Source organism: Maniola hyperantus, chromosome 21 (assembly GCF_902806685.2).
Source record: "Maniola hyperantus chromosome 21, iAphHyp1.2, whole genome shotgun sequence".
NCBI lineage: Eukaryota > Metazoa > Arthropoda > Insecta > Lepidoptera > Nymphalidae > Maniola > Maniola hyperantus.
This window is the reverse complement of record NC_048556.1, coordinates 5,540,454-5,558,064: the sequence shown is the minus strand read 5'-3', so window position 1 is coordinate 5,558,064 and position 17,611 is coordinate 5,540,454. Positions and strand designations below refer to the sequence as shown.

Here is a 17,611-nt window from a genome sequence, read left to right as displayed (position 1 = left end):
GTTGCTCTTTTCAAATATTTGAAATACATGTAAACCTTCTTCGTGAAATGCTCTAATCATGGTGAAAACTCCATAGAAATACACCAAGATGTTAGAAGTTATAATCGAAACATACAAACGGAGCTGCGATTTTGTTTTTGTATTTAGATAACTAATGGTTATTAATTAGTACATTTAATTATTTATTTGGCAATGTTAAATTTTGAACCGAATAAATGCTTTTAAGTAATAAATAGTTTGTTGTTAATTTTTTTTGTAGTAAAATACACTTGTGATAAAAATATTACAAGCGAATAAAAGCGTTATAATTTATTTTTATTTTTATTCAGGCACAAGTTAGCCCTTCACTGCAATCTCACCTGGTAGTAAGTGATGATGCAGTCTAAGATGGAAGGGGGCTAACCTGGAAGCATAATGGCAGTTTCTTTAAACCTACACCCCTTGGTCTCTATACGCCATTGTACCGGAACACTAAATCGCTAGGCGGCACGGCTTTGCCGGTAGAGTGGTAACTAGCCACGGCCGAAGCCTCCCACCAGACCAGACCAGAAATTTAGGAATGATAAAATTCCAAAGAAAGAAATATAAAATTATAGAAAAGAAAAGATTAAGTAAAAGTTTTCTTTACCGTTTTAATATAAAAAATATCGGAGTAAATCAATTTCCTACGAAACTGATAGCACGGGTCGTGCGAATCAACGGGACGTCGCGATTTGCGGCGTGAAATTGAGTCGTGTGTTTCTGCAGAAACATTAGTCCAATGTTTACGGTTCACCAGTTAATGGACTCGCGGTGATTTAAGCCCGAATACCACAGTAAAGAGCGTAACTCTTTTAAGAATGGTCTGAGAAAAAGAAAAGACGCTTAAGTGCGAGGCGGACTCGCGTGATAGACGGTTCCGTATCATCACTGAGCAAAGTAGGTACGAGTGATGGCAGCGACTCCAAAGCGGCTCCTAAAAGAGCTGTAATACAAAGAGTTAAACTCGCTGAGCTACTTCTATTACTGAACTAGCTGATGCTTGCTACTTCGTTCACGTGGATTTAGGTTTTTAAGCTCCCCGAAGGAATTCTTGGATTTTCCAGAAAAAAAGTAGCCAATGTCAGTCTCTCTCTCCAGGTCTTTAATTATTTATTATACCCATACGAAAAATCACATCGATTGGTTGCTCCTTTGTGACGTGATTAAAGGACAAACCAACAAACAAACCCACTTTTTCATTCATAATTATGGATAGTGATTAATTATTATAGGCGCATTAGTTTTCCAGTTCCCTTTCACTAGGTTTTGATTTATCCATGAGTGGGATGTTTAGATTGAGCGTATTTTCTATTTTCAGTGAACGGTCTATTTCCAATGATCATCACTTTATTTTGTGTCTTATATTACCTTGTATTCGATATTTTCCACTTTAAAAAGATTTCTGAATAAAATAAGCCTTGTCATAATATGAACAGACAAGAGTGTGATCATATGCAGGGGCCAGGCAACGCCCGGGCCCCGGCCGAGGAACTGACTATAGTTGTGTCCCCAGACGAGACTCAAGCGCGCGACTCTTTACTTTCCACGCAGAAGGGTGTAAGATAATTCGTACAAATCCATGCTACAACTCCTCGATAGCAGAGGATAGTGCTTCTTTTGGAAATATGCGTATGCTCGACCCAGGGCACAGTCGTACACAAATATACCTTCAAAATTATGCTTATCCATTAAGAACTTAGGTACGGAATCCTAATAACGAATTGACCTAGTGCATTTCTTCGAACTAACGTTTGTGAAGAATTAATGTTTTCAATTGTGCTGTTGGGGCCGGCTGAAGACATTAACTTTCGAGAATCGCTCGTCTCTTTCAATGCAGGTTTTACATTCGTGCGTGAGTCCTTTATCGCTGCACTGGTTTATTTTTACTGTTTACATTACGATAGTTGGTAGGTATGTTCTTATTCTTGCCTTCGTGTTGACTAGGGGCAGCCGTGTTGAGGAGTAACTTCGATGCACGGCTCAAATGGAGACGCTTTCTAAGTTTTTTTCTCGATGGTAAATTCAGTTATACATCCCGCAAGGAAGCAGAGTAGGCGTTGTTTTCGATTGTGTATGTGGGACTAACTGGAATCGCCAGAATATCCACTAAAACCGTATGACGTATGACGTTGTGTCGAATTGACGTAGCGTAGACTTCATGAATTATGGGAACTTCTAACAAAACGTCGAGGATACGACGTCACTGGCAGGCGTCAAATGTTAGTATATTTGACGCTAGATAGCCCTACGGTAGCACTATTTTTCTTTGATTTGTCACCATAGCCTCATATTTGAGACATCGTTGATTCAAGATCAAACCGAGAGTTTCCTAGGACACTCTAGTTTACTCTATGTAAGCTGCGAGAGCAATGTGTCTGCAGTCTGCAGTTACTTATTTTTCAGCTTCCTAGGTCTAAGAGTTTGCTGGCTGACACGGCTGGTCGTTGATGAGTCGGGCATGCTATGAATAGCCTATTTTTTGTTTGATTTCACGTCACGCATATTTGACATAATATCGTCGATTCAGGATCAAACCTAGAGTTTTCCCACTCTAGTTCACTCTGACAGTATGATCTTAGTTTAACCGCTCCTTATATGGGTCACCACAGCTCCATATCCGGTCTAAGTATTAATAAATTATGACTCTCTTCTTTCTCACGTGAATCCGAGTAATCAATTGAATTGTATCTTAATACCTGAGATCATAGGAATTAGATAACACTCGAGAACGCATTAATCAACGTCGGATCGACGCGCGACGCCGCGGTAGTAACGTATCGGATTGCAGGCATCGGCCATTCATCGAACAGTAGTCGATTATACGCCTCGAGCGAGAGCCAGATTAGCATTCCCGCTGAAGGCACGCTCAAATAGCTCTATTAATAAACAGTGCTTAGGATTTATCCTAATCCATTAATACTTTCCATTGTTATTTACGATACTTCCGTACTTACTTTTATCCGTACCTACTAAAAAAGTATACTCATACTAATATTATAAATACGAAAGTGTGTCTTCTGTCTGCTAGCTTTCCACGGCCCATCCTTTGTCATTTGGTACAGAGATAGCTTGCATCTCGGGGATGGAAAAATAGGCTAATTTTTGTCCTGGAAAATCACAGTTCCCACGAAAATTAATAACATATCTAATTCCACGTGGGTAAAGTCGTGGATACATAGATTTAGTGTAGAGAGTAAAATCGATTAATTCAGTGTAAGAGGAAGTTATTTCAGAAAGCTCCTTTGCGAAAAAGAAAAGCTTTGTGACTTTCAATTACTCCCGTCTCATAGGCGTATCTACTCGTAGAATCCATTTTCATCATCATCATTAACTCATCGTCAGCTCACTACTGAACACTCCGGGTGGGTCTCTTCTCCGGGTGAATAGTCCACCACGTTGGCCAAGTGCGGATTACGGCCAACTTCGCACACCTTTGAAAATATTGTGGACACGTCTCAGACATGCAGTGTCCTCACAATGTTTTCCTTCACCGTTAAAGTAAGTGATATTTAATTGCTTAAAAAAGCTAAAATTCACATAGCTTTAAAAAGTAAGAGGTGCGTGCCCGGGATTGAGCCCTAGACCTCTCGAATAGGAGACCAACATCTTAATCACTAGGCTATTACCTTTTTTAAACGATACTCAAGATTAATGGACAGCCGGTGGACACGACTCGCGATGGCAGCACCGTATCGAATCGCAACGAGTGTTCGTTAAACAGTAGTTGATTATACGCTCTGAGCAAGTCGGATTAGCATGCTTAATTACTGGCCTTTCAATGTATCGATTAAAGCTATGTTTTCAATACAGACTACGAGAAAAACAGGAAGACTCCTGCTGAACAAACGTGTTCATCGAAGTGAAGTCGTTTCTCAACATGTGCAAAGTCATCCGTTTTCTTTTGTTGACTTTTCCGTACCTATTTCATATCCTAACGCCTACTCTTTTGTCTCTTTTCCTGATATTTCTCAGGCACTGACTTTGGTCTCTTTATCTTCCTAGCATTTTTTACTAGCCCCCTTGTTTAGTAGCAGACTTTAGAACTGTAAACCCTTCCATAGCTCCGAGTTCATTTCACATTTATCTCTGTGATATATATACCTACACGTTACAAAATAAGTAACTAACTACTTACTCGTAAGTAATTAATATGTTTTCTCACTTAACGGCTGCTGGAAGAAATCTTCTCCAATAGATAGAGTAAGTTGTCCTACGTCTTTTTCATTGTATTTGTTTTAGTTTCAAGTTATTGATACATGAATAAATAAAGATATACATGTTTCCTAGATTGCTTAGTAGTAAACGCAGAACGCAGAGCTCTGAACTATGTTGTTAACGTGCCACGATGTAGTTTTTTATTTTTTATTATTATACTCTATCATTTTCCTTTAGTCTTTGGTATTCAATCGTTATGGATAAAAGCGTCGCGAGGTAAGCTTTCGTCGTAACACGCTCTAATCAAGAGATTTCTCGAAGAGTGACGTGATGGATTGAACTGACTTATAGATTGATATGCAGCGCTTTTCTAGTTCTACATTACTATAATTTTTTAGGGATAAGGGTCGTTGCGCACTTGTCTTAACAGAGTTTAAGAAATTACGGTACGAAATGGTGAAATAGCTAAAAGATTATTTCCTCGGATTTGGACCGGACTAGTGTACAAGAACTATTATAAGCTAAAATTTTAACAAATTATATATTAATAATAATAACTATTAGGTGCAATTTTTAATAATAATGAAGTAACTAATTCTCTTTAAATGCAAAAGGAATTCTAATTGTTCGTAAAAAGCCTTTAAAATAAAGAAGTCAGATATTTCACAGGCCTTCAATAATCCATCGTAATCCATACTTCCATACTAATATTAAAAATGCGTTATTGTGTCTGTCTGTCTGATAGTTTTTCACGGCTCAACAGTTTAACCGATTTTGATAGGTAGGTACCTACAGAGTTAGCTTACGTATCAATTAGACACGTGCGAAGCCGCTGGCATCATCTAGTCTATGTAAGTATATTTTAAGCTAATTGACAAGGGAACTTTTTTTTGTGTTATTTGTCAATAGCGATCATAGGTATCCGCTTAATATCCGTCATCGGACACTTACGAAGCTGTATCCCTATCTGTTGACACAAGTCATCTGTAGGACAGATGTCACGAACAGGAAGGGCCAGGTGCCGGTTGTTGAAAAAAAAGGAAAACAAGAGGTGCGGAAGCGCATGCGCGAGGTTCACTTTTCACGCGCGGGCGGAGGGTGGAAAGCATCGACTCAAACTTAAAGCGAGGGTTCAATCGGCGCGCGCTCAGTCAGCTGACAACCGTCGTTGTGTTAGCACGTACTTTTTCCGGCGAAATCGCGCAGTGTCCGCATTTCAGTGTTTGAAAAAAAATCGTTGTTTTTTAAATTAAACATCACAATGGCAACCTACGCTCAGTTCAAGCACGTCGAGCTCTACAAGATCGGTCATGGAAAGAACAGGTGAGTTTTCAAGTGACGGTCGATTTTTCAGATGCGCGGATGCTGTGATTTTCAGTGCGGGATCTTTGTTGTGGACGAGGTTTGAGTGATCGTTTCTGTTTTATTGCTGAACAATTGTAAATAATTGTCGTAACTTTGAATATAATATAAAAATAATTTCAGCATATTTTAATGTTTGAACTTAAATTAGATTAGATTATAGAAATGCGGTCAAATTCAGTCGAACTCTAACTATAGTTTTTAGGTCTTTGAACTCTACCCATAAATTAATTTACTCTATTTTTTGATAAATGTAATTAAATTCATTTATGCTTTTTCATGACAGTGGTAGATTTAATAAAGTAATTTAGAAAAAAAAATGAACGAATAGGATAGGTAGTGAAAAAATGGCTTAAGAGCCAGCGGCTCCCAAAGCCACCATGATCCAAACAAACGTTCCTCCCAGTGTAGGGGACAATACGCAGATAAACTTTCAGCTTTTATAAAACAAGTAAGTTCTGGCACGCGCTGGCTCTCTCTAAAAGGTTTTACCAAAAAGAAGAAGTTTTTTTGCGTGACTTTTATATTTCACATTTTTTATAACAAAAGAATATAGGTAGGTATTTGAATCACTAGGTAATATTCAATTTCTATGTCAGTGTGTGAAGAAAATGCTAATTTAATAATTACCAAGAAAAATATACCTTTTTACAAAATTACAATTTTTTAATACAAACTTTACGTCGTTTCGTCGAATCAAGTGTAATTATTATAATTAACGATATTTACGTTACTTTTTGAATAATTCATTAAAATATATTAATTTTCATTGTCTTTTGTGAATAAAAAAACGTATAGGTGTAAAGTGTATTGAACTGTAGGTCAATGTAATGCGGAGGTCACCGGTTAGCCCGTTAGCGCTGTTTCGTGATTTCAGGTTCAGACGGCGAACATGAAAGCTCTAGAAAATACCTGAAAGCGTTACAACTTACAGCACGATTATGATTTATGACTTAACATGATATTTATCTGATTATTTAGTTTATTGCTCTTACTTTTATAAAGAAAGTGATTATTCATACAATGTTTTCTTTTTTTATAAATCTTTATTATTTATTTATTTATTGTTATACCAAACCTGACTGACTGACTGACTGACTGATCTATCAACGCACAGCTCAAACTACTGGACGGATCGGGCTGAAATTCGGCACGCAGATAGCTATTATAACGTAGGCATCCGCTAAGAATTTTTGAAAATTCAACCCTAAGGTGGTGAAATAGGGGTTTGAAATTTGTGTAGTCCACGCGGACGAAGTCGCGAGCATAAGCTAGTGTTGAAATATGTCTAGAATAGCTTTTCGGAACATATTGTTATAGGGTATTACAATTCTATTAATAGGAGCAGCCCTTCACAACAAGTAAATAATTGAGTAGGTACTTAAGTAGGTAGGTATAGTGGGTAGAAGAGTTTTTCGAAAGATTGACTTAGAAGAATTTGAACCCGCGAGCGCTTCGTATAGATCTACACGATCTGACTACTAGGCTACCATGCATTGATACCTAATAATTGGCAAAGAAGTAATAAAATATTAACAATAAAAGTTTCCCAAGGGCTCAGTAGGTTATTGAATTGTTTATTGGGCATGACCAAAACTTTATCAATTTGGTAGGAATGTGAATGATGCAAAACCCATAAACCGTCATGCGAAATGGTGTAATGGTGTAAATACTCATACCAACATTTTTACAACAGTAAAATGTTAGTAGATATGAGTATTTATAGCTCACGCACAAATGCTTTTATATGAATCTTTTTCAAATGGACTCTTATTTGGATTTTCCTGAGTTAAGATTTTCTATACTTGTAAAAGTTTTAAACAGTTTTTCACTTCAGTGTTCTATTAAGTAACTAGGTACATTAAAGACGTCTGTAGCAATAAATAAAGAAAACATTCCTTTTTGTATACTTTAACAATCCGAAAATATCTAAGGAATCATAAGACTTCATTTATGTTCTTGCTTTATGTTATCTAGGGGCTGGAAAATAAAGGATTTCAGACTTGTAGCGTTTTTACCCTGAAGTTTAAAGTAGGTACTTAGTAGTCTACATCTGTAAGGAGTGAGTAGTTATAGATTCGAATTTTCCATATATTACCATTATATATTTCATATATTCCATATATTTCGCAAGAATTGTTCGCAGAACAAGTTACAATAATATGAAAATTTACAAGATCGAAATACCTATACAAATTTTTTCTTCACTTTCGTTGTCCTGATTTTTATTTTACTGAGAAGTATTTTTTTTTAAATTAAACTATCACAGTTTTAATAAGGTAGGATTAATAGGTAGTTGGTGTTAAATAGGTGTTTTAATCTGTCTTAATCACCTAGTTTCTTTCGTATACCTTGTTCGTTTCAAATCTTGCACTGGATTTTTGAGTTAGTTACTTCAACTGAACCAATTGTTATGAAACATTGCACACAGAATTCGCTCCGTGACAATACAACATTTTTGAACTACCTACTCAAACTATTTAGCCTAAAAGTTTTGATGTTATTTACTACTTAGATTTTGTCTATTCGCACCTTGAATTGAATGATCCCGTATCAAATCTTGTCAGTCTGTTAGCTTTTTATCTAGTCTGTAAAAACTTTGCAATCAATTTGATTAATAATTGGCAATAGGTATTAGCCTATAGAAAGGTAATAGGTAGGTAGCCTTTTGATCTACCACCAAGTTTCTTCTACTGCATTTTCAAGTATTAGTTTATTCCAAATACATTTTTTTTAAATATATAATATTTTGTGAATTGGTAAAACGCGGTATATCTGAAACGGCCTTTAGAGTCGCGTGCCGCCGAGGTATATTAGCATATCAAGTGCCGTGATTACTTAGGGCGAGCAGACAGACGCACTACGCCCGACGGGATTCACACAAATACATTTTTTCTATTTGGTACTGCTTATACTTTTAGGGTTCCGTACCAAAAGGGTAAAACGGGACCCTATTACTAAGACTCCGCTGTCCGTACGTCTGTTCGTCTGTCACCAGGCTGTATGTCGTGAACCGTGATAGTAGGATAGTTGAAATTTTCACAGATGATGTATTTTTGTTGCCGCTGTAACAACAAACACTAAAAAACAGAATAAAATAAGTATTTAAGTTGGCTGGCTCCCACACAATAAACGTGATTTTTTTGCTCGTTTTTGCTCTATATTGATATGGCAACAGGTAGACGCTTGAAATAGTCACAAAATATTTAGTTATATATTCACGTTATAAATAAATAATTAAATTAAAATAAACTTATTCGCATTCATAATCGTTAGCTGAAAAATGAAAATCATGAAAAAGTAGTAGGTATTAAAGCTTTATTAAAAAAAACTCTTATTTAAGGCTGCGAAATCCTACAACTACCTACGTCATATTATGTTTTTTTTTTTAAATTCTACTTTACTTTTTCATATGCCAATAACATCTTTATTTTATTCAGTTGTAAGTACAAAAAAAAAATCAAAGAAAAGAAACCTTAGTAATGTATATTATTTACAAAAACGGACTTAAATTCTAAAACCTATTTCACATGAATATAGAGCTTTAAAGTAGAGCAGCGGACAGGCATGTGAAAAAAGGCTTGAAAGTAAAAGGCAGCACTTTCTGCTCAATTAATTCCCACCTAATATAATTTAGGCGATATGCGTCCCAAAAGATACATTTTGGATGTTCAAAGAATCAAGTTTTGGCCTCAAAAACTACAAATTTGTTTATTTGTTTTGTAATAATATAAAAATTAAAGATATTCTTTAGTGAATTACGAGAGCCAAAACACAATTGGCACAATTTGGCTCGATACAAAAAAATCGCGAAGTTTCCCCAAATTACGCATTTTTAACACGACCATTAGGAGAAAAACCAGTTTTATTCGATTGATATAAAACTAATTTCAATAAAATTTAGTATTTACGGTCAACATTTAATACACTAAGGGATTACGGTATTATATTATGGTGACAGAGCACATAGAATTTTGAATATAAATATTTATAAAAAGCGTGCAATAAATTTGCGCTCAGGCGGCCCACACTTTTCCATACATTTCGCCTTTGTGATCCCATTTCGCTTAACTCTTAGTAGGTTTTGCTAGAAGTTTTCCGTCATTTGATTTGATGTCAGTGAAGAGCCCTCATTAGAGTTTAATGGACTGTAAAATACTAGATTTCACGGTCCATTAGGCTTCAAACTTGTCCTCGGCTCGATGCGAGTAAATAGTAGATACGCGACTGAAATTTGCTGCTTGATATGAAACAACGGGGTCATTTATATAGGGTGTTAATGTAACAGCAGTCTGTAAGGTGAGCATTTAAATTTTAAACCAACGGCAACGAGCTGTATGTACTTAGCGTCGGTTGATAGAAAAAAAAATGAATTTAATTGTAATTGTTGTGATTGCTTGAATTTATGATATTTTTGTTCCAACAATGCATTGTAGCCAATAGTGAGAAAACTTCAATGTATCAGATATGATTGCGATCGTCACACTGTAGCTGTCACTTTACCGTTAACAAGCCTCCGGTTTTCCTCATGGTAATCGTTTAAACGCTAAAGATGACGTGATAATTGTTTCACGTCATCTATCAATGATCTGATTGGTCTGCTTAACACAATTTCGCGCTCTTTGATGGATAACGGACCTTTGAGTATAATTTTCGCTCCATTGAATGCTCTCAAAATAGCACCCCTGTATACAACTGCTGCTTAATATGTAACAACAGGGTCATTTATGTAACCACGATCAAAACGTTAGATATGCTGATATATATAGGCCGTTGGAACACCAAAGGTCTCACGCTAAGGACGTCTGAACACAGCCATGAATCTTGACTGCCTTAAATTACTACTTTCAGTACTTTCCTCTACATTTTAGTCTACCGATTACCTAGATTAGATTGACTAGTGAAAATATGAATGTAAATGTTAGTAGGCATTTCTAGTTTCCGTAATAATAAATATACATCGGGCATTCACAACGGATTTACGATAGCTATACAAAAATGACTCAAATGTGGACACAGCTTTATGTGTACAAAACACCATAAAACCTCCTTTATCTTGTAACTAGAAGACGTCGCGTCGTATAATACGGGCAGTTTATAGTGACGAAGTTACTATGTTGTTCCCGTTAATGGTGATAGGATGGTGAGAGATTTGACGGTTAATTAAATGAGTTTGTAGATAAATATATAGATAGAGCCCACCTTGAGTAAGTCCTCAATAGTAATTCAAAATTATTTCTCTAGTGTATGTAATTTCTTTCTTGATATCAACATTATAGCTGGTTGCTGTGAATAGGCATCTTCTAGGCAAGCGCGTTCCGTCATAATCATCACTTGCCACCAGTCTGATTGCAGCCAAGCGATAGTCTATAAAATTAAAACAAAAGGCTGCTAATTATTATTTTGAGACAAATTCAAACTGAAAAAAAACATGGGGTATAATTGTTGCATAATAATATATCTACTAGAAATGGTTCTTAAAAAAACCTTGAACTTATTTTATAATCGTAGTTTCCATCAGAATTAACCCATTAAATTGCTTAGAACTTTTTTGACCCTGATTTTTATAATTCTTAATGTTGTTTATTAAGTAATCAACACAGTCGAATCGTTTCTGATTTTAATTTCTAAAAGTAAATATATGTTATAACTAGCTGACCCGCCCCGGCTTCGCTCGGGTGGAGTATTTCGGACTGGGAGTGTCATCGTGAAGCCGTTGCTTGATACCTAAAATATCAATTCACTATCAGAAATTCTAAAATCCCCACGATTTAGGACTTTAGTACTTTGCAGCATCAGGATTGAGGAGTTAGGATCCGAAGTTCAAAGATGTAGCCTATGCTTGGTAACTAAATTAATTTTGCATCATCCGCAGTTCCTGAAACATTATAGTTTAGGAGTGCTGTACCCTACATCCTCAGGGTTGAGGAGTTGGGACTTGAAGTCTGAGAATAAAGTCGTTGCTTGGTACCTACAATATGAATTCACTATGAACACTTCCTGAATCTTGATAACTCAGGCGGGCAGTAACCCTGCAGCATCAGGATTAAGGAGTTGAATCCAGAATTTTTATGTGACCACCACGAAAACTTTTTTGTTGATTTAAAAAAAATTATTTGCAAATCGGTCCAGAAACCTCGAAAAAATCGATGTAGAAAAAAGAACCACCTCCTTTTTGACAAACGGTTAAAAACCGATGACCTTGAAATATTTACGGAACAATCTTTAAAATATCCCCTTTCTAACAAAAAAAGAATGAATGAAATCGGACTACGCGTTAATGAATTACAACTCAGTATACATTTTAACTTTCATCCCCTCTCCTACGGGAACCATGCTGAATTTCGGGATAAAAAGTATCCTATATTCTTCCTCATAGTATGACCTCAAATCGTACCAAGTTTCATTGGAATCCATTCAGTAGTTTCAGCGTGATGCGCGGCCGTGATACAGACAGACAGACAGACAGACAGACAGACAGACAGACAGACAGACAGACAGGATAGACAGACAGACAGACAAAAATGAAAAAAATTACAGTTTTGGGTTCAGTATCGATTATAGAGTGCCCTCGAAAAAAAATTTTCAAAATATCTTCAATGTACAGAATTTGACCTGTTACAGTTTTATTATAAGTATTGATTGATAAGTATTGATTGATTTGTTTCTTGATATCGAAAATAAAGCATACCTATTCCTTTGAGATAAATCCAAACATTAAAAAAATCACGTGTATAATATTATAATTTTTGCATTTGTTTATTAGAAATCTCGTTTAAAAAGCGCTAAATGTATTTTATTTTAGTTTCCACCATTATTAAGAGTGTATATAGGAGGATGTTCCTATATCTAAGTACCCAAGGCTGGGGGTAAGCCCTAAGAGAACCACTTAGTCTTGAAATATGGGAACGAGTCAGCTAGTGCTTATATTGTAAACTAGTTTCTTCTGTTCTGACAGTTGAGCAATTTGTTCTGTAGGCTCCTGGGCTATAAGTTGTTTAGAATATAGATGTCAATCTTTATCACCCGCTATTATTATGGTCACCTTTAATCGCCGATATCCGCGTAAATTGCCTATAAATATAGCCAAGCTTGTGATCAATCGATTTTTTATCTTTTTACAACTTTGATCTGGAACGTACGGTTGATATTATATGGATGAAGAATATAGTAGTAGTAGGGCGTCGTCGTCCTAATATAACGTGTATACCCGATCATCGCGCGAATGTCAATTATTAGGACACCTATTCGAGATCAATATGTTTGATCGCGCGTTCGTACAAGTAAAATTCGCGCGAACTTGCGAATTGCGATGATCGCGCATTTACGTTGTATTTGGACGACACCTAATAGTAGAGATAGCTAACAAACATCATAGTATCATTAACCCCCGTTCCCATTTGTCGGTGCCGTTTGTTTTTACACAAAATCGGTTTCCGAAATTGTGAATAGCTTCATGTAAAATGCTCTGCCACTGGAACGTCCGATTTTAATCCGGGCCCGACAAACGACAACGGGAACGGGGGGTTAGTGTTGTGTGGTAAAAGCGAAACTATAAATCAACATAAAAGTATCGAGTTACAAAAGCTTAAAGCTAAAGTGTTGTATCCACAGAAATCCTAATAATACCTATGTACATATTAACATAAATAATGTTTTGTCTGCAAGTGTTGTCGCGTGCAAATAACTAGCTAAATAAGTGAGACATTTCAAAGAGTGTCGTTAAATGTTTGAAATGTTCAACAACTTTCACGCCATGCCGCTTTCAGACGCGAACACTTCCGATCTGTGTTCTTTAAGTGGTACCACAGTGGAATTAGCAGTTTCACGTAAACACCTCGAGCATGCATTCTTTATGTACCTAGTTTACCTCCCTATTTATTACATTTTATAAGAAAGTAAGAATGGATGTTTTTTGTTACTCTTTTAGGCCACAACTAGACGATGCCCGCGACTTCGTCTGCGTGGATTTAGGTATTTAAAAATCCCGGGGAACTCTTTAGTTTTTCAAGATCAAAATGAAATTCGCGAATATTTAAAGATTTTATCGTCACTAAATAGCTATGATATCTACGCCAAAATTATCCACAAAAACGTCGTTTCATTTTAAGCTCAACGGAGAATTTATTATACAGAAACCTCCCTAAATAGCAAGGTCGCTGTTCGCGTGCGAAACAAATACACGAAGATGCCATGCCGCAGTACATAATTCCATGACAATTCGCAGTCAGTAGACAGAAAGGCACATCTGCAAAATTACATAAGCGGATTCGGTTTTGGAATTTATGGCTGATATAAAATCATGCAAAGGAATAAACTGGTATTTTTCAACGATTTATTTTGACCGTTTCAGAACAATTTGTCGGTTCCACCGAAATCACTTGGCTATGTACAAACCAATTTTATTTTCATTCGAAAGGTTGTTACAAAAAGTGGTAGACTCTCTGCCTATAGTGTTCCACTTTACTTGGTACGTAAAAGCTTGAGATGGGAATAAAAATTGAATTATATATGAAAGGTATTGACATAATGTATTTATTTCATATACCTACTACAACAACTTGTGTCACTTGATTTATGTCAGGACTCTGCAACCGAATTGGAAAACAGATTCTGAGAAGACCCGGCAAGAACCTGTTTAGCTCTGTCTAAAAAGCAATATCCACATGTAGATATTCAATCCAATAAGTAATTAACTATAGCTCTACCTTGGGCTAGGGGGCTGCTAACTGAAAAGCCTTTTCCGCGCACATTTTGTCACTAAGAAATTTGTCAAATTTAATAATCCTAAGATTTAACAAATGTTCTTTAGAGACTCAGATAATATAACTCCGCCACGCGATTATAAGTGGATAAGTAGAGTAAAGTCCATTGTCACAAGTTAAGAACCATGATGACGAAGGTAACCAGTTTCAGCACTCTACTTACTAGAAAATAATAATAAAGATCACTTAGGACACTTAGGTGAAGACATTGTGATGTTCATCGTACCCATAGAGGTACCAGAACACGAAAGAGAACATATAAGAAATAAGCATAGACTAATGAGCTTAGCCTCAGGAAAAATAACAAAATTTTTAAACGTGACTTATTAGTTATAAAGAAAAATGAATTAAGGGCTTTGTGACTGACAGAGTAATTATTAAAATAGAATGATAGATGACCTTGAGGGCTTGTTTCTGCCGTTTGGTTAATGCCGTAATTATGAAAACATTCGGTATAACAAAATTGTGCCTTAAGGAAATTTTTATTCATGCACAAGAGATTTATTAGATCTCGATAATACGAGTACCATTCATATCTAAGGATGAATAAAATTAATAGAATCCCGCTCTATAACAAGTCTTTTCAGAAAATATTGCCTTTTAGGGATTACCTTTTTTATTGTGATTTGTGAGATAGGCTTGCTCTTGATGACAATCATGCGGCATGCCTGAGAAACAGAGCAATGATGAGGTCTAAGTTGGAGCGCGCTTGCCTAGAGAATCCTACTAGATGTAGTAGCCAGCAGTAAGGCCGCCTTTGCGTGGCGATATTTATATTTCTTACTAGATGATGCCCATAGTAGATTATGTTTTAAAAAATCCTGTGGAGATTCTTTGATTTCATAGGATAAAAATATGCCTCTGTATCTCTTTAGATCTTTAACTATTTCTTGTACTTAAACTTTATTTGTTATAAACTATCAAACCAACATTTCTTTACATTATATTTCTAGCATATGGAATAAGGCATTTTCTTCTTCTAAATAGTTAATGAGACATAAAACATTAAAGTATACCATACAATAGATTTCGTAGTCGATCCGACAACACGAATGATTCCCACACTAAATCCGGCTACAAACAAGCTTTCATTACATCAATCACATAAACGTGCTTTGTTTAAACGACCCTTAACGCCGACTGTTCCTCGTAAAAACTTAGACGCTGACTATATTATTGTAGAATCTAATAAGACGACCAACGAAAATAATAGAAAAGTCTTTATAGTACCTATAGTTCAAGTAACTAAAGATTACTAGATTAGATTATTAGATTCAGACTATGGATAGAAACTATATCTATTCTATACAATATTTCAAGATAGAAGAGTGTTATCATGAAATTCAAAGTGAAACACCTTTAAATAGGAATAAAAAAAATGTGTTATGTAAAGAATATTTGAGTAAGTAAAAAAAAAAATAGAAATTCGCTTGAACTTGGAAACATCAAAGTGAAGAAAAAGTTAAGATGGTGTGAAGGAAGTATGGGTACTTTTATTATGACTTCAAATATACTTTTAGAGATAAGAACGCTGTAAAGGCAACAAACGAATGATATCAATCTTCGGGGAAGTCAGGTATAGTGTAGGTAAGCAAACGCGTTTATTGTGACGACTGAAGAATATCGATGTTACTTTTACTGTCTAAAAACAGATCTGTACCCATAAACATCATGTTGCATATTATGTAAAACTATAGAATATTTTATGACTATTGGCTATTAAAATAATATTTCAAATAAGTTCACGTTCAAAAAATTTTAACAGCCGATATTCGACTAAATTAGTGTGCAAATATTTTAACTCACTCAGCGGACGATGGAGAGAGCTATGCTCGGAGTTTCTCTACGTGATCAAATGAGGAGATCCGTAGGAGAACCAGATGTAACCGACATAGCATTGGGGCTGGTCAGAAGCAGCTTTCTTCCAGCTCCGAACCCCTAAAACCCTCATGTCCTTCTCCACTCCATCTATCTGCCAACCTCTAGGTCTCCCTCGGCCTCTATGGCCCACTAGTTTGCTGTCCAACAACTTTTCAGGGCTCTTGTGTCGTCTATGCGTTGAACATGTTATGTTACATGGTATGTTTTACCGATATACCTATCAATAATTTGTGGGAATAAATTTAGTGAAAATTCCTGCAGGTGTGCTTATAAATCTTCCAAGTTGTCGGTTGCAGTAAAAGAAAACAGCAACCGCGTTCACGATGACGAGCGAAGCGCATCGAGATCCGTTATGCGCGTTTTTATTATCTATGCACTGGCTTTTTATCTGTGTACCTAAGTCAGAGAGTTGTGTCTTTAACTAGAGCCACATTGCATTCGAAGGACTTTCAAGTTTTAAGCTATTTACTAATAATATACGCATGGCTTCTTAGAATTCTTAATTTTTGCTTGTATTATTGCAATTAGGTTGAGATCTATAGAGCTACTTTGATTTTACTTACAATTTCCTCAACGTTGACTCGTGTATCAATCAATGGTCACCAGTCTAGTCGTGCCTTTTGAGATTCAGTAAATTGACGGTGAAAGTTCGCGACAGGTCGAGATTGCAATCGGGGTATGATGCGAGGGTCGCCCCGCATGGCGCTCGCACTCGCGCTCGGATCTGTGCGGGTGTGCGGTGCGTTCCCATCCCGATTGCCATCTCGACCTGTTTCTCTACCTGTACTCTATTCATCAACCAGCTTATGCCCGCGACTTCGTCCGCGTGGACTACACAAAATTAAATTAAATTAAATTTTTAAAAATACATTCTTAACGAATATCTACGTCATAATAGCTATCTGTATGCCAGATTTCACCCTGATCCATCCAGTAGTTTGAGCTGTGCGTTCACACATCAGTCACCTTTTCTTTTAAATATTTAGTTAATATAGCTATCTCTATGATATGACATAGTTCTTACAGCAATGTAACAACAGTGAAAGATATGTTGCACGAGGTATGCTCCTCCACGGTTAATTTTACTCAATGATGTAAGTACGTATTCTGTTTTTATCTGTGCGATTATCGCGCGCCGTTAGAGCGCACGCGCCGAGCAGGGACTGAAATACAACTGTCATTACAATGTCTAATTGTCGTTGTAATTATACGTTCGGGTTACGCGCCTTTTACGCTTTGGCAAGCCGAATTCTTTATCTCGTCAATCATATTGCTTACAACTATGTATGTGAAGTGAATGTAAGCTGTGATAGCCTAGTGGTTTGGACGTCCACCTCCAAACCGGAGATCGGGGTTTCGATCCCGGGTACCCACCTCTTACTTTTCGGAGTTATTAACCGACTTCAAAAAAAGGAGGAGGTTCTCAA

At 36.4% G+C, this 17,611-nt stretch overlaps 1 protein-coding gene across 7 annotated transcripts in view; it reads left to right on the top strand.

The window, feature by feature from the left end:
• The window catches only part of Jupiter (microtubule-associated protein Jupiter), a 175,964-nt gene that overhangs the window by 72,716 nt on the left and 85,637 nt on the right, over positions 1 to 17,611 (top strand). For 2 of the 7 annotated variants that reach the window (XM_069505981.1, XM_034980107.2), the window contains exon 1: positions 5,313 to 5,499. The exons of 4 other annotated variants lie outside the window; for them this stretch is intronic. In XM_069505981.1, the coding sequence (XP_069362082.1) occupies positions 5,438 to 5,499 (62 nt within the window). In that variant the 5' untranslated portion in view covers positions 5,313 to 5,437. Of the gene's footprint in view, positions 1 to 5,312; positions 5,500 to 17,611 lie in introns of those variants that run through there. One more of the 7 variants, XM_034980111.2, reaches the window with a different exon arrangement.